The sequence below is a fragment of the Hemiscyllium ocellatum genome, chromosome 31 (assembly GCF_020745735.1).
Source record: "Hemiscyllium ocellatum isolate sHemOce1 chromosome 31, sHemOce1.pat.X.cur, whole genome shotgun sequence".
NCBI classification, from domain to species: Eukaryota; Metazoa; Chordata; class Chondrichthyes; order Orectolobiformes; family Hemiscylliidae; genus Hemiscyllium; species Hemiscyllium ocellatum.
Window position 1 is genome coordinate 23148690 of NC_083431.1, and position 24368 is coordinate 23173057.

Below are 24368 nucleotides of genomic sequence, written 5' to 3' on the forward strand. Positions count from 1 at the left end.
AGCTCCTGTGAACCAAGACCACCAATTAAGGGAGCAGGATGAATGAGAGAATCAAACCAGAATGCTGGAGAATCTCAGGTCAGACAGCATCAACAGAATTAACTCTTCTTTGGAATGAGTCATTGGACTCAAAGGTTAACTCTGCTTCTCTCGCCACAGATGCTACAAGACTTGTTCAGTTTTTCTATCACTTTTTTTGTTGATTTCCAGCATTTGTTTTTATTTGAGCTAGTAAATCATGTACGAATAGGAACTAGGGTACGACGTAGTATATTTATAGGAGGCAAGAGTAAGCAATGCATGCAAGACATGTTAAAATAATCTCAATAAGTTAAAACATATCAAACTTTGCAACAGGATGTAGTTAACTGTCAAGAATCGGGTCACAAGTCTACTTTAGCCCAATTTCATATTACAGATGCATACAAGAGCAAAAATGCTTTTGGTAGTAGTCAAATTATTAACAAATCCCTTTCATTTACGATAACACCCTAGGATGATTAAACACTTCTGTACAGCAGAAGTGTTTAATGTATGAAGTTACAAGTACTGCAGCAAAATGTATAAACAGACCAAGGATGCGATAACTGGGAGCTATTTTCATCACAAAATACACTAATAGATATGTGCAGCTTTACTTCAAATTTAGCAATAAAATCAGTTGACATTTTGTCTAGCACCTGATTACAGTTCATCACCAAACTACATACAGTATTCTACGATCAATTCTATTTGAAAATATTTTAAGTGATTAAATTACAAATCCTCAAAATACAGATGATAAAGAAATAGTTCCAACTCATTTAAAAAAAGCCTAGAATTAAATAGAGAGTGAAAGCTTCAATAATTCAAACAGCAAAAATAACATTGAATCAGAAAAGCTGTGAATTGAATGAGCAAGGTTCTCTTCCTCGGCTGAGCTATTTTCCTCAGACGGATACTTTGTTTTGTTACTCTAGGCACTAAAACAAAGTATTGGACAATACGAGACCATAAAGTATACCCTGGCTATCCCATCTTACCATCAGGAGAACTAAGCATACATATCACCAACAGGGGACAGATCAAGGTGAAATAACATGGAAAACACTTAATGCTAAGCTGTTTAATATGAAAGTGTGAAAAAAATGACAAGCACAGGTGAAAATCAGTTGTGATTAGGATTAATTTAGTACTCAAAAGACTTGCAATTAAATATTGTGTTTATGGAAGAATAAAAATTCCATTTGTTACATTTTGTCAGCATTATTGTTAGCACAGGGGGCACTTTAGTGCCTCCCATCTCTTTATTGAAAGTACTTTCCAAATCCTCTAGAGAATGTGGGCTACCATCATGAAAATCACATTAGTGGAAATTACAGTTAGGAATTATGACCTGGCATAGACCCAACTGCCCTATATTTTCATAAGGAATTGAAGCTAGTTTAATGTTTAACTTTGTCTCACAGGAACTGTAAATATTATAAAATAAACACAAACACATGCCTTAATACACAGCAAAAATGAGCTTCTCACTAACTACTTCCCAGATCAAATTGGGAAAGGCATCATGATACTGAACAGTACCAGTGTTTCACAGAGCTCAGTATACTGTAAGCTAAAGATATGAAATTATTTTTCAAATTTATTTTTCAGAACTTTAGTTGACACTCCAGTGCAATGCTCAAGGAGTGTCACACCTGGAGACATCATTCAAAGGGGCATTAAACATGTGTTCAACTATCCTCTTGACTGGAAATGAAAGATATTCTGACACTATGTGAAGAAAAGCCAGGCATTTGTCTCGGAGTTGGATAATTATTTATTCTCAATCAATACTACTAAGAATTTAGTCAGTCATTATTTTCACTGCTATTTGTGCCATCTTATTCAACATCCTTGGAAATCTTTTCTGAACCTTTCAAGTTTCACAACATCTTTCTGACAGGAAAGAGACCAGAATTGCACGCAATATTCCAATAGTTGCGTGCAATTCTGGTCTTATTGCCATCAGAAAGATGTTGTGAAACTTGAAAGGGTTCAGAAAAGATTAAAAGGATGTTGCCAAGATTGGATGATATATGAGCTATAGAGAGAGGTTGAATAGGCCAGGGCTGTTTTCCCTGGAGCAACAGAGGCTGAGGGAATGACCTTATAAAAGGCTTATAAAATCATGAGGTGCACTGATAGGATAAATAGACAAAGTCTTTTCCCTGGCGTGGGGGAGTCCAGAGCGAGAGGGCATAGGTTTAGGGTGAGAGGGGAAAGATATAAAAAAGACCTAAGAGGCAACTTTTTCACTCAGAGGGTGGTACATGTATGGAATGAGTTGCCAGCAGAAGTGGTGGAGGCTAGTACAATTGCAACATTTAAGAGGCATCTGGATGGGTATAGGAACAGGAAGGGTTTGGATGGATATGGGCTAGGTGCTGGCAGGTGGGACTAGATTGGGTTGGGATATCTGGTTGGCATGGATGAGTTGGACCGAAGGGTCTGTTTCCATGCTATACATATCTAGGACTCTATATTAGTTGAATGTTTCCCTACAATATAGCAGAGATTACATTGGAAACACTAACAAAGTAGTCTTCTGAAACTCCATGTACATCATAGATTCCTTTGTACATGTGCCCTACGAGATATGTTCTCTGTATGAAAACAAAGAGAGATCTGGGTGTCGGACATGAAGACATGAAATAAAGGCAAGTACTTACTTTCCTTTCTTTTAACAGGATATGGGAAAAAGCTCCAAGCTAAAGAATATTTTTGTTTCCACATTAGAAGCCTGCTCCTCCACATTTTATCAATACATAATGTGGAAAATAAACCTATCATTTCATGTATTGAGTTTGGCTTTGGCTGCAAACAATCCATTTAAACACTATCACAATAGAGTTCCAACTCTTCTACAGAAGACCACACAAGTTTAATATAATTTTAGGTCAAACTGATGCTTCTTTAAAAATTCACTCGCAGGTCATGAGCTTCAATAACTAGCCAGCATTTATTGCCCATACATATTGCCCCTAAGAAATTGGAGAGCTATCTTCTTCAACTGCTGCAGTCCATGTGCTATAGGTATACCCACAATGCCATTAGAAAGGGAATTCCAGGATTTTAATCCAGTAACAGTGGTGATAATATTCCCAATTTAGGATGGAGTGTGGTTTGGAGAGGAATCTTCAGGTGGTGGTGTTCTCATGTAACTGCTGTCCTTCAAGATGGAAGTGTTCAAGAGTGTGGAAGGTGCTGTCCAAGGATTTTGGTGAAATTCTACAGTGCTTCTTACCAAACGTACACACTGCTGCTTCCGATCTTCAGTGGAGGAGGGAATGGATGCTTTGAATTTAGCACCAATCAAGTAGACTGCCTTGTCCTGGATGGTGTCAACATTCTTGAGTGTTGTTGGAGCTGCACTCATCCACGTTAGTGGCAAGTACTTGTGTCTTGTAGAAGGTGTACTTCTACTTGCGTCTTGTAGACGGTTATCAGGCTTCAGAGAGTCAGGAGGCGAGTTATTTCCAGGCCTCTGACCTGCTCTTGTAGCCATGGTGTTTATATGGCAAATGCAGTTGAGGTCAATGGCAACCTCAAGGATTTACAAAATGCGGGATTCAGTAAAGGTAACACAAGGTGATGGTTAGATTATCTGTTATTGGAGATGATCATTACCTAGTATTTGCCTCGCATAAATGTTACTTGCCACATTTCAGTTCATGTCTGACTACTGTCCAAATTTTCAAGTATTTGGACACAGACTGGTGTTCGTAAATGGTTGAACATTGTACAGTCATCGACAAACATCCCTACTTCTGGCCATATGATGGAGAAAGGTCATTGACGAAGCAGCCAAAGATCAGTGGGCCTATGAGACTACCCTGAGGAATTCCTGCAAAGGTGTCCTGGAGCTGAAACGACTAAACTCCAACAACCACAATCATCTTCCTATGTGCTCAGTACGACTCAAACCAGCCCAGAATTTGCCCCTGACCCACTGATTCCAATTTTGTTCTCTGGATCAAATGTGGCCTTGATGTCAAGGGCTGTCACTCTCACCTCCCCTGTTGACAAGCTGCAAGACTATAATAAAGGAATAATTATTTAATTCTAATTAAAAGCAACTTAAAATATTTGATTCATATAATGCTGCTCATGGCCACCTGATGTTCCAAGCCGTCAAATAAATGCTTTTGAAACATAGTCACTGTGTTAACATAGGAATTGCAGCAGCCAACATGCACACAGCAAACTTTCTCAAACGATAACGTGATTACAACCACAATTTTTTTTTGTGACGACCCAGGATAACTCCCCTACTCGTCCAAACAGTGACATATGGATTTTTCCAGTCACACAAGCACACAGAGGGTTTTGGTTTAACGTGAACTCTCAGGAGGATACTGCAGAAATTCAAAAGAATGCAAAAAAGGATGGTAGGATGGGCAGACAAGTAGCAGATCAGGTTTAATGCCAAGAAAAGTAAAGGGATTAATTTTGGCAGGAAGAACACAGAGACAAAATAAAACAAAAAGGCACACTACTATAGGATATATGGATGTGTGTGCGCATATATCATTATAAATGGCAGGAATGGTTGAAAGAAAGGTCCATAAAGTGGACAGCACCCTGCACTTTATCAACAGAAATTTAGAATATCATGGAAATTATGTTAATCTTGTTTAAGATACTGATGCAGCTACAATTAAGGATTGCATTCAGTTCTGCACACCACACATTAGAAAGGACTCAAAACTAGGGAGAGTTCAGAAATATGAATAAGAGTGATTCCAGAGATGATGAACACAGCTACATAGATAGATTGAAGACCAGAAAGTTGAAATGAGGACATTTGATAGAGGTATAGAAGAGTACCCCCTTGCACGCAGTCCTGACCACTCCAACCCTTTCCCCCACCACTCCCCTCCCAACCACTCTCCACACTTTAGCCTAACTCACCCCACAATCTTTTCTGCCATTGGTAATCAGAAAGCTATCAACATCCACATATCCGATAGTATTCTATGTTGTTTCTGTGTTCTTCCTACCAAAACAAATACAAAAAGCAGAACTTCCACAGCCCTCTGAGGTAGAGATTTCTAAAGTTTCACAAGCTTCTGAGTAAAAGAAAATTCTCATCCTGGTCCCAAAAAGCATCACACTTATTTGTAAACTTGTATCCTGGGTTCTAGACCCCTAACCAGGGGAAACATCTTACCTGCATCTAGCTAATACACACCTTGAATTATTTTGTAGGTTTCAATTAGATCACCCACATTCTTTGAAGCTCTAGAGAATACAGGCTCAGTTTGCCCAATTTCTCTCCAAAACACAGTCCGTCCAGCCCATGAACACGTCTGACAAACCATCACTGCATTCTCTCTATGGCAATAGTAGCCTTTCTGAGGCAAAAGAGACCAAAGCTGCACAAACTACCCAACATGCCGTCTAACCACGTTTATATACAACCGAAGCAAAATGTCACTACAGCTATAGTAAAGATAATTGAAGATTATCTTGTAATAAAGAATAAATTTCCATTACCCTTACTAATAGTGTTGCTATACCTGTACAGTAGTTTTCAGTGACTTATTGACAAGAACACCTAAATCTTTTTATACATCTACACTGGATATACTGTGCACATCTGTTCATCCTACTAAAGTAGATAACAGTGAACATGGTATACTGAACCATGAGCAGCACAAAATATATCATGCCCAATTTCTATTCCAGAAAGTAAGTTTTTCTTTAATTTTGTTTCTTCAAAACCACAGATAAGCGAGGATGGGACTAAAAGTTGGTGAAAAGATTGTCAGAATGTTTTGTGTGGGTAATCAAATGTGTGAAAGCCAGAAATGGAAATAACAGGACTTATCTATATTCAAAATCACAAACAAAATAGATTTAAGTTGCATCAAGAACAAAGCAGCACAGACTTAAGGCAGTTGGCAAAAGAAACAAAGTGACATGAGGGAAAACTACATGCAATACTTATTTGAGAACTTGGATGCACTGCCTAAAAGTGTGGTGGAACAGGGTCAATTGATGCATTCAAGACAGAATTGGATTATGATCTGAAAAGGAAGAATATGCAGGGCTTCAAGGAGAAGGCAGCCGAATGACAATAGGTGAACTATTCCTTCAGAAAGTTAGCATAGACAAAACAAGCTGAGTGGTCCACTTCTGTGCAGCAATAATTCCATGATATGTCATCCAAAAGACAATACCTCTGAAACCTCAGCACTGCAATGAAATGGCATGTTATAATTTGGTACTTGAGCACTGGAGCATGACTGAACTCAGAATTTTAGGCTCTGAGGAAAGTGTGCCACCCACTGAACCATCACCACCATAAACTGCCATCATATAGCGCCATTTAATAGAAAGGAGTTACACCATAGAATTAAGTAGTAACATTTGACTGTAAGGCCCAGATGACAAAATTAGAGCAGCTTGCCAAATGGTTGGTAAAAGAGGTAAGTTTTAAGGAGCATCTTAAATAAAGAACAGATTTACAGAGGTATTCCAGAGCCTGAAGGTATAGCCATTAATGGCAAACAATTAAAATTCGAAGGATGCAAAACAAGTCAGAATCAGAATGCAGATATCTGAGGCAAGCAGGATGGAGGAGATCAGGATGGGTGAAGAACTTGTAAACAAGGATGAGAATTCAAGGCATTATTTGTGAAATTAGTTAGTGTAGGTTATTGAATTCAGAGGTTTATGGACTTGGTATAAGTAAGGATATTCACAGCAAAATCTGAATGACTGAGGAAAAATAATCTAACATTTACTCTCAGAATATCCCAAAGTTTCCAACCAATATTTTTTGGATGATTGGTCACTGTTGCTATAAAGGTAGATATACAAGCCAGTTTGAGCACAGTAAGCTCTACAAGAAGTAAAGTGAATAATGATCGATAAACCTGATTTGGTTATATAGCTTGAAGAGCAAATGCTGGAACCAAAAAGATTCCCAACTTTGAAAAATGCAATGAGATCTTTTATTTTGACACGAACAAACAGATAATCTTGGTTTAAAATGTATTTCAAAGTACTAGAATCTCCAACAACGCAGCACTCCTTCAATACTGCACTGAAATGTCAAACCCGGTTTATGTACTCAAATACATATTTGGGGTTCAAACTTCAGGGGGAAGAAAGGACCATCAGTAATCTGTTGGGTAAGTAAGCTTCTGAGTAGTATATCTAAGTTACTTAGAAAAGGATATTCAGCAATAAACCTACAAACTCTAATGCACATATTTGGAAGGCTCATAACCACCTTGCTGCTGTATGGGATATTGGTCAGGCCATTTTTGGAACAATGCATTCAGTTCTGGTCTCCCTACTATAGGAAAGATGTGTTAAACTTGAACAGTTCAGGAAAGATGTTCAAGGGTGTTGCCAGAGTTGGAGGGCTTGAGCTCTCGGAAGAAACTGAATATGCTGGGGCTCCTATCCCTGGACCATCAGACGCTCAGGGGTGACCTTATACAAGTTTACAAACGCATGAGGAGCATGAATAGGGTGAATAGTCAAGTGTAGAAGAGTGTAAAACTAGAGGACTTAGGTTTAAGAGGGGAAAGATTTAAAATGGAAAAGATTTAAAATGGACCTAAGGGGCACTTTTTCATGCAGAAGGTGCTGCATGTATGGAATGAACTGCCAGAGGAATTGGAGGAGGCAGATACAATTGCAACATTTAAAAGACATCTGGATGAGTATACGACTAGGAAGGGTCTACAGGGATAATGAGCCAAATGGGACTAGATTCGCTTAGGATGCCATGTTGCATGGAAGGGTTGGACACAAGGGTCTGTTTTCATGCTGTACATCACTATGACTCTATGAGCCAAGAGATGCTGAGGCTGTGAACGTGAGGTGGAGATGAGCAACATGATTAACACCCAGTTTAAAAATATCTTAGTTGTCAAATTGGTTCAAAAAGCAGGAGAGCAACACTTCAAAGAAACAAACACTTGGAGGCAATTTTATCTACATCTGAAAGATAATCGAGTAGATTGTATCTGTGCACATAATTTATTTTAACTAACGAGGCCAGGGTCACAATGTCAAGTAAAGCATGAACTTGTTTCAGGAAAACAAAGTACTGGAGAAACTCAGCATGTCTGGCATTTTCTGGACAGCGAGCGAACAAGAGAGAGAAACAACATTGGAAGGGCACTTAAACACCAACACATAACAAATGGGCTGAAATGCCAGTTTGCATGACAGCAATGCTGCAGGAAATAAAATTGCACCCATGACTGTGCCCTTATGGGTAAGAGCAAGAGTGGGCGTCACGGTGGCACAGTGGTTAGCACTGCTGCCTCACAGCGCCTGAGACCCGGGTTCAATTCCCGACTCAGGCGACTGACTGTGTGGAGTTTGCACGTTCTCCCCGTGTCTGCGTGGGTTTCCTCCGGGTGCTCCAGTTTCCTCCCACAGTCACAAAGATGTGCGGGTCAAGTGAATTGGCCATGCTAAATTGCCCGTAGTGTTAGGTAAGGTGTAAATGTAGGGGTATGGGTGGGTTGCGCTTCGGCGGGTCGGTGTGGTCTTGTTGGGCCAAAGGGCCTGTTTCCACACTGTAAGTAATCTAATCTAATCTTAACATTTTAGGTCTAATATGATTCTATTTAAAAAGTTTCAAAATGTTAACTCTGCCTTTCTCTCCATAGGTATTGACATTCCTGCCATGTTTCTCCAGCATTTTCTGTTCTTTAATACACATTTCTAACATTTACAGTATTTTGATTTTTGGTATATGGACTAGTCTCTGGATGTTGAAAGCGTAATTTGCATATGTGTTACCCTAATTAGATTTGTTTTGTTGACCCCCAAGAGATGACATGGCTTTCAGGTGAAGTGGAAAGTGTACACTTTCACATGCACAAGGAATTGGGTGGAGCCGTGGGTCTTTTCCTCTCCATCCTTGTTGTACATGCATAGAGCCAAAACTAGCAAATAACAAGTATTTCAGCAGTACGTGAAAGGGAGAGATGTGATGCAATTTTGCAGTAATGCTTGACTAACTCCAACTTGAACAAGAGCAGACCTGATTCCAAAGCAGAGCAAAGTGAGATTGCTTGGAAGTTGTGTTGTCATACCACTTTTGTTTGACACCACAGAAAGTAAACTGATTTGGGGCAGAGGTAGCATCTACATTTATGGACTTTAGACAAAATGAAGATTTCAGCTGGATGGATTCAATGACTTCAACCTACAATAAAATGCATTTAAATTCAATGTAAAATGTTTTGAAAGACCACCTGCTTCAGGTTTTTATTCTTTGTCCATTTATGTGGCTCAATGTCTAATTTAGTTTGAGAATGTTATGGTGCTTTGGGGCAATTTACACCAAATGTGACATACAAACAAAGTTGTCGTTATAAACAATTAAATGAAATGGATTGGAAGGGCACTTAGACAGCAGTGCATAACACATGGGCTGAAATGCCAGTTTGCGCGAGAGCAATGCTGAGGAAAAGAAGACTGTGTCGTTATGGGTAAGAGCAAGATACAATTCTAGCTGTTGTGCTTGGGCAAACCAAACAGCCGTATTACAAATAAAAAACAGGATTTGCTGGAAAAGCTCACCAGGTCTAGCAGCATCTGTGCAGAGAAATCAAAGTGAGCGTTTCGGGTCTGGTGTCCCTCCCTCAGAACGAGACTGAACTTTCCCAGCAATTTCTGTTATTGATTCTGATTTATAGCATTCGCAGTACTTTCGGTTTGAGCCGTATGATACATGTTCCCCGAAGCAGGAGCAGTGACACTCTCTGACCCATGTGCACAGGGTCGCACTAAGCAATCTAACAATTGCTTAGTGCGAGACCTGCAGGCTCATAAACTGTTTAAACGACCCAAAATTTTCAGCGAGATATAAACTATAATCTCATTTAAATTTAACAAAGCCACAGAACTCGGGACCGCACAGCCCACAATACGCAACTCGCGACTTTAACAGCTCAAGTTCCAGTTGTTCAGTGAATTTTAAACCGCGCTGTTCACCCGGGGGGCAGAAGGCCTAAAGTCAGACCCTAAGCTCACGTCCATAGCAACCGTCACCAGGCTCACACACATGCCGGCTCACAGGGCGTTGATTTATTACAGTCGAGAACAAATTCCTCGCTCTCCAACCGGGAACCAAACACGCTTCATCGAGAAGGACCCAGTTACCTTCATCGTGCTCGTCCTCCGGGTCTTTAAAGGTCGGCAAAGGGTTTAATAAGTCCTCCAACTGCTGGGATATAGTCGCCGCCATCTTACCTCTAACCCGTCAGCGAGAATGGAGCATATTCAGTATGACGTACTACCGAATACAGGGAAGACTTCCGGTTCCGGATTGGTCATCTTCCAACTATTTACAGTGGAAAGTTTTTCATCATTCCCCCCCCCCCCTTACTATAGTAATATTTTTGAATTACAGAATTTTGTGTTGTTTTTCGTCAATAAGACAATTCCAACCACAACGTTAAAGTTCGTAGGATATTCAATTTTTCGAATTCTGTTGTCCTTGTCTTATCAGATTGAATCGCCACTTTGCTTACAAAATACAGCAATCTTAATACGTTTAGGGTATGAATAAGGTTGACAGGCAATCATTTCAATCTTTTTTTTACCCTCATGACTTTAGGTTTTCCTGATGTTAGGACCTTTAACCCATTAACAACTAAGGAGACTTCATTAATATTTTATGACCGCGAAGTTATAATAGAATTAGGTTAAAGAAAATATTAACGAAGATATCAATACATCTATGTGATGGTTGTGGCGAAAAGGAAATATAAGTATTTGTTTCGCATTACTCTGCATCGTAACCCCATATATATTGTTCGTTTAATATATTCAAATATTCATAAACAGTGACTAAGTTCTTCAAAACCAATTGCCATATTTTTGAGGTTACATTTATTTGTCTAAACACACTTTTTTTGATTGATGAACCAATTGACTAGTGTCAATTTGTGAAATACAATTTACATTTTTTTCAAATTAATTGATTTAAAAATAGCAGTCATAATTCACTCAAAAAGTCAGTTTTCTAAAATAGGTCAAACGGTGAACGTTTGGAATGTTATTCAAGTTTATAGAATACATAGGATGCGCAGAGGCAAAAGTAGAATGTGTATTTTTGTTCCATTCGTGTGAAATCACTCCTGAGAAGAACTTGGTGACACTTTGCAATTCAGTCAACGAGTCATAGCGATGTATAGCACGGAAACAGACCCTTTGGTCCATGCCGATCAGATATCCTAAATTAACTTAGTCCCATTTGCCAGCACTTGGCCCATATCCTTGTAAACCCTTCCTGTTCATATTCCCATCGTTTACATGTTGTAATTGAACCAGCCTCAGCACTTCCTCTGGCAGTTCATTCCATATAGGCACCACCTTCTGCGTGAAACCAAAAGAGAAAATGTTGGAAAATCTCAGCAGGTCTGGCAGCATCTGTAAGGAGAGAAAAGAGCTGACGTTTCGAGTCTAACTGACCCTTTGTCAAAGCTGACAGGTTAGACTCGAAATGTCAGCTCTTTTCTCTCCTCACAGATGCTGCCAGACCTGCTGAGATTTTGCAGCATTTTCTCTTTTGGTTTCAGATTCCAGCATCCGCAGTAATTTGCTTCTACCTTCTGCGTGAAAACGTTACCCCTTAAGTCCCTTTAAATATTTCCCCTTTCACCCTAAACCTATGCCCTCTAGTTCTGTACTTGCCCCATCTGAGAGAAAGACATGGTCTGTGTACCCTATCCACGCCCCTCATGATTTTATAAACCTCTATAAGGTCACCCCTTAGCCTCCGATGTTCCAGAGAAAATCGCCCCTGCCTGTTTCGTCTCTCCCTATATCAATTCTGGGCAACATCCTTTTAACCTTTTCTGAACTCCTTCAAGTATCACAACATCCTCCTCTAGGAGGGTGACCAGAATGGCACACAATATATCAAAAGTGGCCTAACCAATGTCCTGTGCTGCCGCAACATGACCTCTCAACTCCTAAACTCAATGCTCTAACCAAAAACGATTACGGATAAGCAATACCAATAAATTCCGACGTTCCTAAAAATGAAATCGAATGGACCCCATGGGGTTATTGGTGAAAACCTATTACAACTATTAGTGTTAGATTTATATTACTAATAGCTTTATTTAAAACTAGCGTTTCTTAATACATGTAAATCATATTTCAGTGATAAAATTAATAATGCAACGAATCAAATTTGGGACGCCAGTGAAATAGTAATATAGTAAATTAAACAGTATTCTGCGCATTTGTACTTTTCATTAATGTTTCCAACTGACTTAGAAATCTAAATAGAAAATCGTACTGCCGATACTATATGAAATAAAAGCATTAACATATACTTCAAAGCTAAATATAAAAAGCAGAAAATGAACAGTGAGGACTCTCTGGGGGAAGGTTTGGGAATGTTATGTTTAAGTTCCATCCGAAATGTTGCATAAATGTAATTAACATCTCTCTTACATAGTGTTATTTCTTTCATAGAGTCTTTGAACCGATATATACAAAATAATTGTGTAGACGTCCACTCATAATGGGTTCCCTCTCCCGGAAAAAAAAAGATTTTTTTTCTCGCTAAAATGGAACAGTTAGTCATTTTACTATTCATCTGAAATGACATATTGATAAATCACTAAAGTTGTTTTAAGCCAATTATTGATCTAATTAATTATTATTAACTTTAAAAGCAATATTTTAGGTGATTAATTGCCCTTAATAACAAGAAAACTGGTTTTTTTTAAATGTTGTCATTCGTTGCTAAAACGTCTTTGTACACATTCAATGTGTTTGGATTAGTTATATGATTGCAACGGTTAATATAACAATGAAATTATTCACAAAATAAGCTCTGATAAAGTTCAATTAGTATGAACTTTAATGAAAATCAAGCACCCAGGTATAATATCCTAATGAAAATTCTATGTTTTTTCATTAATGTTTTTAAAAACAAATAAACTAATTTTTTTTAAAAACTACAGCTACCATTTTAATGCAAATAAATCAAAGTTTTAAAGTTGTTTAAATATCATTTGGAAGAGTTAATTTATAAAATGTTGGAAGTTTCAAATGGACCATGTTTGTGGAGCAATTTACAATGAACGGATAAATAATTACGACAAATATAAGCAAGAAACGTCCAATTAATACTGCCACCATAAACAATACACGGACATTTCCAGACATTAAAACATCGCTTTTTTATTAAAAAGTCACAAATTTATTCAACATGTTTTCATTTATACAGTGAATGGTCTAATATGCAACGGAGGTCACAGAAGCTTAGGGCTATTATGACAAAAATGATATCATGAGGAATCCTATACTGTATAAAGCAAAACGTAGCAGCTATCGACTGCATATTTGACCATGTAGTAAAATTGTTTAAATATTTGACCTTTCGTTTCTGTAAGACACAAAAATAAAATCCTGTATGAATCTATATGGGCATTATTAACAATATGAATGAATCCTATGAGAGAGCTAAAAATTAGCTGAAAGTATATTTTTAACACTCTCGTTCCGAACACTTTCTCCAGTGGATGGTGCAGTGCACCTACAGTAATTGTGCTATGACTTATCTATTTGGCACCTTTCTAGTTTGTTTTCCACTTTTGTAAACATACGCAAAAAAAAACACTTTGTACAAAGTGGAGATGTGAACCACAACTCCAACAAACCTTTTTGTACATTTTTTGGAAACAAAAAAAAAGTTTGGTTACTTGATGCCCGTTTCTTCAATTCAGATCAAGAGGTTCTAAAATGTTTTCTAAAACATTAACGTCCTGAATTAAATATAATACGTAAACAGTAGACTCTTTCAGTTTATTAATGAGCTTTTCATTTGTTGTTCAGCTTGGTGTAGGTAGAATAGTTTGCGTTGAAGTCTTGAGGGCTCCCAGATGCTATTATCTTTTCGAGGTCATTCTGAAATTTGTTCCTTTTGGGTTTGGGATCCCAGCATTCGTCGCCCTTCTTAAGACGCTGTCATTGTGTACGCTCGTTCAAATGTTCTCCTTGATTGAAGTTCTTTTTTAAAAAATATGATTATTGTTTCGATATCTGTTGTAACGAGCTTTGAAAATCTCGCCTTGTTCTTGCTGACCGGGCAACGCATTGTCTTTGGGGTTGGGATGGAGCAGAGGGAGAGAGGGACAACAGAATTGTCAATATTGTCCCTTGACTTTAAATCAACGATTTTCGCGGAGTCGGAAGTCGTTACCAAACGGCAGTCTCGTTCATTTCCGGAGGTGGATGTGACAAGTGGCTGGTGTATCCCCCATTGGTGAGGGAGAAGGACGGACTGGGACCCGGCCCGAACACATCCGCTGCCATCGAGTGCATTGACGGTCCCGTTAGACCCGGTTCGGGGCTCGGAGAGTCACCGTGAGAGTGAGAGATCATGTCGGTGAACCTCTGACTGTCGCCTGGACCCGGCAGGTTGCTTGGGTGATGGCCGGGTAGTGGATGCTCGAGTCCGCCGAGTGGGGTCGCCCCAGGCCCAGAAGAGGGCACAAAACCCAGATCCACTGGAGTCTGAGCTTGAGACGAGGGGGGACCTTGAGGAAAGAAATCATAATTGCCTCCAGGACCATAATATTCAGTCTGATAATCTGAGGAGGGGAACAAAAACAACAACTAAATATAAATACAAACCATCCTCACGCAGCCTCAGACAATGGTATGTACACATTGGAGTTTCAATAAGTCCAATATAAATACGATTAGGATAAATAAACTCTGCAATCTGACTGAATTGGTTTTGTTGGAGTTATCAGTAATGCGTTATGGAAAAAAAACGCGAGACACAAGAAACCAAAGTAGAATCGCGATCATTCTCACACATTAAAATTCTGCAAAATAATTTAAAACTCACAGTAAGGAGAGTTTGCAGGCTGGAATTTATAACATGGCCAGTATTTTGAACGTTTTGCAACTAAAATCGGTCCCTTTACCTGATCTCCTTTGCGAAACGGTGGGGGGTGCTGCTTAAAATATAGCTAACTCCTTAACACGGAATAAGCTTTTAAAACACCAAACTCGAAATTTGTCATTCAACCGGCACACCATCACACCATTACATATATTCCCCTGGCAGCATTAAGTCATAAATATGCCTTTCTAAATTATTGCATTTATTGTTATACTTCATCAAGTTCACAGGAGTTTATCTGCTGTCAATACCAGATTGTGATCAGAAACTACACTTTCTCTGGCCTTTGGGATGCCTACATGCTGTTGTGGGAGCATTTTGAAATAAAATAGGGTTACTATGCAAAGGGCAATTATACTTTTAGATTTAAAGATAGGCCTTTAGATTGGATGGTGTCTCAGCTTCGACGTGTATAATATTGACAAAAATCTAGGAATTTGAATAAATATTTGCTTCATCTACTGAAAATTAAATTCTTTCAGAGCTATGTAACGGACAATAAAATCAGAACATTTTTTGTAACACAGTGAATTATTTTCTCTTTTAGTTAATGACCCTTACATTTTACCATCCCCAAAGTCGGTTGATCAGAATTACTCTGAATGCACAGTGTGACGCGTACCATGCAAGGCAAACAGCAATCAAATGTTTTTTTTTGTTCTAATTCATGTCCCATTTATAAATCAGACTGATGTCTTGTTTATCCACCCTCTCAAGATTTCATCTCTTAAATGAAAAATGAAACAGATGTGATTGCAAACAAACGCTTGGGAAACTATTCTGTGTTATCAATCCCTATCACACAGAAGGTCTGGCGCAGCAGGGTCCCACTTTTTGAATAATGCTCACTCATTTTACACAAACGCAACCGCTCTCAGAAAACTACCGCTCAACTAGTCATTGCAGAACATTCAGCACATGACAACCTGCCGTCCAACCATTGGAGCTGGAAAGATTTTGAGAGACATGCGGAGCAGAGGTTTAAAGTCCCTTGCTTGCACTTTACTCGTCACTAAATTCAATAATATATTCTGAAACTAGCCTGCTGTCTAATACTCCACAGGTATTAATGCAAAATATTCCCAATGGCATTATTCAAACATCCGAGCATCCAAAACAATGGGTTAGGAACCAACATATTCTAGCCCGTAAATTTTTAATGGTCGTCATTTTTAAAAAAAGCATTAAAAAAAATTGGCAGTTGGTTCTTTGGAATGATTTTCTGTATTGTATCAGGGTCTGTTTTCTCCCTGTAAAATGCATTTTTAAATTGAAATGCTTGTTGCAGTGTCCTGCAGATGATTGGTTGCTTTTCAATTCAGCCTAATTTGCTAATTTACATAAATAAATGAAACTGAGAATTCGCTTACTTAAACTGGCCGCTAAATACGAATGAAAATTATGCTGCCATTTCAAAATCACCAAATAATTAGATAGTAAACTTCAAAACAGACGATCACATCCGACCTCATTTTAACCGTGCCCCGTTTCAATACAAGGTCGAAGAAGGGAAATCCCAAGCAGCTGGCCCGCTCAAAGCTGCGTGTAAAACATTATTCCAAATATTTTCTTTCAAAAGTACTTGAGCTGACGCGGTAGCAGCAATGAACTGCCAGCACACAACTCATTTGAAAGTTGAAAATGAACTTACAATAGTTATGATTCATATTTAAAAAGTAACAGCATCAATGTGGTCATTTTCTTTCCCATCTATAACACACCTTTCTTTCGGGACAAATGGAAAAAGTGCAGAACAATGACTGAAATTCAAAAGTGGACTGATGGAGGGAATTGGTTCTAGCAGTAAAGGATTGATGAAATTTAAGATTCGCGCTCGGGTTTTGTTAAGAGCCTCCCACTTACGCCGTACATTGACGCCATATTACTTAACCCCCTTCCCTCCTGTTTGGTTATTGTTCCCCTGTGTTCTCGTCATCGTAGAAACAGTAAGTCTGTTGTTTACCATCCATTAGAAGCCCCACCAGCCCATTATGAAACAAACATGGAAACTTTGTCTCAGAAAAGTGCACAACTGTTATTGCAGATCACTATTTAGCGAAATTGTATCAAATGTGCTTTCTCAATGTCTCGGTATTGATTGTGTCCAAATGCAATGTATAATACGCTACAATCAATTCAGTACACTTTTAAGATCCGGTCAATTACATAATTTGCTTCACAAAATTTAGCCAGAAACATACTAAACAATACCAGGTCCTACTCTAATTGCATACCATTCTAAATTGTAATTATAACGTTTGCAGTCGTATGAACAGGTTTTAATAACTTGTCCTCATGGTTTATTCACATTGCAGAAAGTGAGATGTTTATTTAGGAAGTTAAACCAAGTAAACGTTGAATACATCATATTCAGAAATATAATTCAGCAAAGCTTACCCTAAAGTTAAACAACGATTTTTAACTTAGTGACTTTCCATATTTAGGCATGCTAGCTGATTTAACTTGCATTTTGTTAGACTCCAGATCGGGGTTTTTTTTTGTAATCAATGTCAGGTTAAAAAAAAATTTCAACAATTAGGCTACTGTTATCTGTTTAAATACCCAGTGCGAATATCAGGAGTAAACATAACCCTTGACAATGCAACAGTATGCCATTTTCTGAGTTTTATTTTATACTGACAGATTTTTCTATTATTTAATTTTTTTAAAATTCTGCAAATTTTTTTTGGTGGGCAATCTAGTTTAGATGCTATTTATTGGGGTTTCCTGAATTTCTGACTGTTCTTGAATGCGGGAAATATTGTTTGGCTGATTCCGCATATGAAACTGATCTGGCATTGACAAGGAAATCGTTGCGAGAAAATAGATACTTCAGGCTTAAAATAGCACGAACAGACTCTTCGTGCAATCAGTGATTGAACAAGTCAATAAAAAATCAATAAATGGCTAACTTCATGCAGTATTTCAATTGTCCATCAATACATGACTGTAAAACTGAATTTGCAGCGTCCTTCTCATTAAATAAGTAATCAGTTTTTAAGCACATCCTGGGGAGTGTTTAATAGAAATGAATTGGGACTTACCCCCGTAGTAATTGAAAGGGCCGTTTCCCATCATGTCAGCCCCGTCGAGGCGATCTCCCAGGGGTCTCATCCGTCTGGGGCTGCGGAAAAACGCGTGTCTACGAGCCCCTAAAGCACTCAGCTGCTTCATCCGCCTCTCCTTAGACCTCCTGTTCTGGAACCAGACCTGGGGCACAAAACAGCCACGAGATTCCTTTTTTCCCTTTAATTTCTACAATCCAATATTAATATGAAATCATACTTGCAATACAAACAATGCACTTCCAGCCCTATAATTCAGAACTAAGGTAAACCTGCAACACCTAAAATGTTTCTTTTAACGCCAGACTGCAACATACCAATATTTATATCTTCAAACTAATATTTGTATTTTTTTTCTATTTCAGGAAATCAGAAGACTTGCCCAGAGACAGGCTAAATCTACAACAATCATGAGGGACATTTCAACATTTACCTTTGATTCCAGGCTTTTACGCTAATATGCGGCCCATGTAATTCCAATATTTTAAAATGCATTTGCCAGTTGAAATAAAACTCGACGTCTTTCTGTTCATGCGTTCAAAGGCATGAAAAGTGTTTTGGAATAATGCTTCAACTGACTTTTTTTGTGGTGGGGGGGGGGGGGGGAATGGAGAATTTATCATCTTCACCAAAATGACTCAAATGAAAATGAAGTAAGCTTTTTTGTCCAGTTTGCCGGTACAATGGCCGTCAACGAGATAATGGAATCATCAAATAACAGTTGAATTCTACAGTTTGTTGTTGAGAAAAAGTCAGACGTGCTATTAATAAAGTTGTATTGAATGGAGTAAAGTGGTGGTTATAAATCAGCGCAGAGCTGTGTCAAGTTGTGGCGGGGGGGGGGGGAGTATTTTCAAAAGTACACTTTATTTTGTAAACAGGGAAGGATTTGGCAAGCTCAGTTCAGATGTCCTGCAATATTATGTAATTGGTACCGGTGACCTGGGTTGGTGTGTGCTATATTTATCTTGGGTCAACTGGAATGATGGCTTTGCCCTGTTCGTCACCCACTTCAGGGTATGGGCCCTCATTTATTCCACGGTGTGAATATTAGCCCCATCACACCAGAATCCCCATTTCTACCAAGGCTGCTTCAAAACCGATTATTAATTAATCGAAGATTTTGTGTGTGTGTGTGTGTGTGTGAGAATATGTGAGTGAGAGAGAGGGGGGTGGGGCGGTCATATAATACCTCTTAAACTCACGCAAATGGCAATTTAATTCTGGAGCTTAGTTCGCCCGCTCTTGCAGTCGGTTTTATCGCCTGTCCTCCCATTTAACTCAAGCATTTCAGTTCACCGCTGAGCCGTTTAGATCTCTCTTGGGTTGGCTCCCTGGGCAGTTATAATTTAACCCTTCTCAGCTACAGTCATTGGGATTCACCAGATTTCCTGTTCCTTTGCACACTTGTTTTGTTTTCGTTTGCCCGTGCTTCCTGCCGCCCTGATGCCAGCTTTGTGTTTCTGTGTTACATGTGCGTAGAGCTCTCTCGGGTGCAGCCTTTTCTGGGCTCTCTCAGTTCCCTGGGTCCAGGACCCGCGCAGTGGACCTGATTGAAGCAGATTGCTTCCCCGCCTTCCCATGTCGAGCTTCGTTTCTTGGTCGAGAGTTTTGACAGTTTCTCCCGGCTCAAAAACTTTAACCCACTGAGGTTTGACAGCCTCTACAATCATTTCTTCTTGAGTGTGTATAATATAGCGGATTTATCCTGAGTTCATGGGATACGTTACCTGCACGCTTTGTTGCTGAACCTTTTTTATCATGTTTAGTCTCTTTCCCCGGGTTACCTGTTCTTGCTAAACAGCCGGATTATCTAACCTTTTGATTCCCTGAATCATTTGTCGTTGTTTATTCAGCGTTTCCCTCCATGTTTGGTATTTTGCCTCAATCACAATGTGTGCTTTCTGTGAACACTTCAGAGGACTCTCTTACCTGTATAACCCTCATATTGAGTCCGGTCTCCTGAGCTAGCTGCTCTCGGATGTGCCTGGTGGGTTTCGGGGTTGCTGCAAAAGCCGCTTTGAGAGTTTCCAGTTGCTTCGCTTTGATGGTCGTGCGCGGACCGCGGCGCTTCGCTCCCAGGTTCTGTTCCTCGTTCTCGTTAATGGCAGTCTCTTTATCTGAAATATTGGCGCTTTCTGAGTCTTTTGTGTCATCTTGTAAATGATCTTGAGAATCCGGTGATAAACTTTGATCGCTACATGCCGTTACTGTCCAACACACAAAATGAAATGGAATGATGTATGAGCTCACATCACATAAATAACGCAGGAAAACGATGATAATTACAGACAGCGCACACAGTAATTGATAGATCGCCCCTTTGGAAGGCCGCGTCCCGGAATTCTTGCGTTCGATAACACCGAATTTAAACGATACGGTAACGGATATTCCAAGTGGTTATCCGCTTTCCACCCCACCCTCGCGCAAATTGATTTGTTTTCATTTTATAATCACGTTGAGATGAAAATATAAAAACGGAAAATAAAACTGACAAGGCGCCTAAACTGAAATCAAATAATACAATGGATACACAGGGATGGAAAAGCTCCAGGATAACCGTTTGGGTTGCTGCTCGCCCTGCCTCGCAAAAACAGAGCATGGGATTTATGAGGAATTTGAAGAGATTAAGAGCCAATGTGTGTTAAATTGGGGCGGACTCGAAGTGGGAGTGCTGTCATTCTGAATTTTGCAATCCAATCCGTCCAATTCAGAAGACTTTCCGGTCCTCTCCATTTTAGACTGGGCATGGGCACTGTTTTTGTGGTGACAGTATTTCTCTTTGTAAAACACGAGATTCGAGTTACGCTCCGGTTTCCCTGATTCTATAACGTTAAGGTAAAGCTAAACGGTTACTGGACTACTCTGTCACTTCGACTTCAGCGCACACGTGCGGACTTGGTTTTACCTGAGAGCGCGCCGTTTTCTCTCGAATTATTGCTGTTTAGAAAATCGTCTTTGCAAACAAATTTGTTTTCGTCTATGATGTAGAGCTCTTCTCCGGTGGACAGTTGCTTGTTGCATATCATACAAGTAAAACAGTTCAGATGAAAGACTTTGCTCCTCGCTCTCCTCACCAGATCGCTCGGGGAGATACCCTGATAGCAGCCGGCACACTTGGTACCAAAACGACTGACATGCACCAGACAAGGAGGAAAGAAGTTGTCAAAGAAAATTGCACTTTAATTCAGTTAACTACTTAATCCCGGCCGGTTAGAACCGCATAGCGCAACGACTAAATTACATTCCTACCTTGGGCTGGGGGACATTGATGGTTCACTTACACTGTCCGGGTGTGTCCCACCAACACACAAACGGAAAATAAAGGCAGCCTGTAGGTGTACAGTTATCACACTACAGAAGTCAACACAAGATAGGAGCTGATACACCTGCTATGATTAGATTGTTCATTGAGCTGTTCATTTTTTTTAACTTAAAGAAATCCTTGGAAGGCAGTACAAGTATTCATGGAAAATCTGTGTCCGGATGTTTTAGGGAATGGTTTATATTCAACTAGTCTAAACCCCCTCTGCCCCCTCATACAGCCACGGACTGAAATTATTGTTCGCATCAACTGGATTGATACTTAATGTTTTGGTCCCTTTTCAATTCAGAGCATAGGGGACAGCAAGGAGGGAAAAAAGCTCCTGAAATAAACAAGGGTTAATTATCGGTGAAAGTAAAAGCTGGTTGTAGTTATAGTGACAAAGTGTTATCAGAAGATAAAAGCGGTTTAGGGCACTTGGAAGAGTCGCCGTACGAGCATCCTATTTCATACTATTTCAACATTTAACAGGTTTGATGGAAATTTTTAATATTAAGACATTTCGATACGTTTGTATTTCTTGACGAACGTGAGGCTTAACGAACTGTATAACAAGGTAAGCACCAAATACTTTCCTGAAGTTCCCCCGTAGTTCTTTTTAAAGGGAAAAAAACAACCTACGTAATCAAAAAAGGGTTTAAAATACTACAAAAGTGACAAATCACTGATAAACGTTTTGATAAATATTGATGCGCTATGAAGCAAAGTTACATTATATCAAAAACTGCACTTTAAAAAAAATCTCATGTCCAAGTTGGATGTAAAAATCATTGGATTAATAAACGTTACGTCATTTACAGGTGACGGCAGATTGAAGTGATGACGGCGTATGATCCCGGAGGGGGTAGGAGATTTCAGGAGAGCCTGATTAGAAAGGTCTCCAAACTTGACATTAAACCATTCATTAATAATAACTGAGGAGGTGGCGAATTCAATCAATGGTTCCGGTTTATAAGCAATAGGCAAAGGATCACATTTACATCTGTAACTTGAAGCCAACTATTACATCTTGAGGGAAGAGTTGTTATAAATCTAACATGTTAAAACCTTTTTGTGGAGACGGCAAATCAGGTCAGGTTTTTTGACTAAAGAAGAGCGGCATGTTATTTGCGAATTAAAGTTGTGAACAATGGAAAGTTAGCTAAGAATAAGTTGCTTAAGAAGCAACAGGAACATTGCTGTTCTAGAGCATGCAGTTCATTTCTTAAGTGTCACGGACTGTACAGTTGGCAATGGCTTTTGTTCGTAGTGGGGAGAAATGCATTTGAGCAGGTATTTGTACAGTTCGTTTAGTTGATCGCTGACCATGGTTTGCCCATACGCCCTTTGTCTGGGTTTCCTCTGTAAACACTTTGTTATTCAAAACCACTTATCACATCGTTACTATAAAATAAAAACAACAAGTAGGTAGACAGAGCCAATGGATTTCCTCTCGGACTCGTGGTTATTGATCTCGGCTGTAATTTGCCTCAGCAAGAAAACCGTACAATCTCCTGCTGAATACACACTTTCCGTATTTCACACCAGCAAAGTTGCTTGACAGGACTGAACGAAAGTGGATGAATTTTACCTTTTACGCTCATGCAATTCAGTTGTTTTATCGAATCGCGAAGTAATAAAGTTATTTGAGGGACTGAGGATTTTTTTTTAGCAGTCCACAATTTATTCTGGTTGAGTCTTCGTAAAACTGAAAATTACTCAAGGGGTCTGTTTTTAAATTAGCAACAAATTATGTGGTATACTCACTAAATAATAAACCAATCATACTGAATGAAGACAGTAATTTGTAGTTTACACAGTACGAATAGAAGAGAGCACCATCATTCTGACGATGGTTTAAAAACCATTACACTCACCGAAAGAAGTCGTTTTTGCAGTAGAGCTTTCCTTCTCGTGAAAAACATTTCTCTGTTAAATTGCATTTACATTCGCAGCACTGTACACATTTCACATGCCAAGCTCTGTCCAGGACGTTTAATAGAAACCTATCAAGAATAGGCCTCTCGCACCCCGCACAGTGCACCATTGTCTTTGGATTGTTCCCAGAAAATGAGATAGCTGACGGTTAGATATTTGGCTGGTAATAATGAGGTCCTCGAACGTCCACCAGGCTGATCCTTAAAATGGCTCTCATTAAAGGGCGACGGTTCCAATCGATGATGTGGCCAGCGTTTTGTTTTTGTTCTTTTGAGGTAGCTGATGTGAGTGAAAGCAAACCGACGCAGGTGAGCTCCTAGAGCAACAGTCGCCCTCTTAAAGAAATGACTACAAAATAAAAACAAAAAAAAACACACTCTATTCTAACCTATAAGCAACAGTGCTGTCACTCTGGAGTATTAAATTGTTTACTTCAACATGATGCACAAAGATGCCAACGTTTAACTTTGCCTCATAAGTTATTTGCTTGGCTTTCTTATAATAATACTGCAGTATGTATGTACCATTAGCAAAATAGTAATATCTATAGATATTAAATACTCCAGAAATAACATATGGGTGACAGGCCTGCGGCAAGCATTGATTTTGATTTCATGGTTCAACTTTCCTGGTCTTGGAAGAGAAATATCCCCAGTCGTGTTTACTGTACAGCTAGAGGAGTTGTGTGGATAAACATGCCAATCACCAGCTGCTGCTCTGCTCGCCGCACGCCCTCACTCGACTGCATGTTTCCTGGAGCCGGCGCACACCTTATTCACATCGCCGTCACACGTCCCGCCGCGTCACCAGCGCCCCCGTCCAATCAGCCACCCGGCTACCATGGCAACTGCTAATTTATGACAGTTTTTTTTGTATGAGAGAGTGTAGCCTTTTTTTTCCTGCCTTCCTGCGACTCGCAACATCTCGCCTTTACGAGAAATAACGGAAGCCGCGGCCGTTTCTGAGCCTTAGGTATAGTTCGCCTTGTTGTTACCTCTTTGTTTTCTTTTTTCCATGTTACTTTCCACCGTCGCATCCCTCCTCCCCGTTTCCTTTCTCTGCTTTGTTCCATTTTCCCGTTGCAATCTGAACCTTGCACTTGTGTCTCGCGGGGAAAGCGTCT

General features: G+C 39.4%; 2 protein-coding genes across 3 annotated transcripts in view; both read right to left on the reverse strand.

The window, feature by feature from the left end:
- Positions 1-10259, reverse strand: part of aatf (apoptosis antagonizing transcription factor) — a 112887-nt gene extending 102628 nt beyond the window's left edge. For both annotated transcript variants that reach the window (XM_060847949.1, XM_060847950.1), the window contains exon 1: positions 10165-10259. In XM_060847949.1, coding sequence (XP_060703932.1) covers positions 10165-10249 — 85 coding nt within the window. In that variant the 5' untranslated portion in view covers positions 10250-10259. The remainder of the gene's footprint in view (positions 1-10164) is intronic.
- A 3964-nt stretch (positions 10260-14223) lies between these two features.
- Positions 14224-23354, reverse strand: LOC132830457 (LIM/homeobox protein Lhx1-like). Its single transcript, XM_060848182.1, has 5 exons — positions 23185-23354; positions 20912-21135; positions 19936-20213; positions 17983-18148; positions 14224-14618 (listed from the first exon to the last, which is right to left on the reverse strand). Exons 1-5 carry the CDS (start codon positions 23352-23354, stop codon positions 14224-14226), a joined length of 1233 nt encoding a protein of 410 aa, XP_060704165.1.
- Between the last annotated feature and the right edge of the window lie 1014 nt (positions 23355-24368).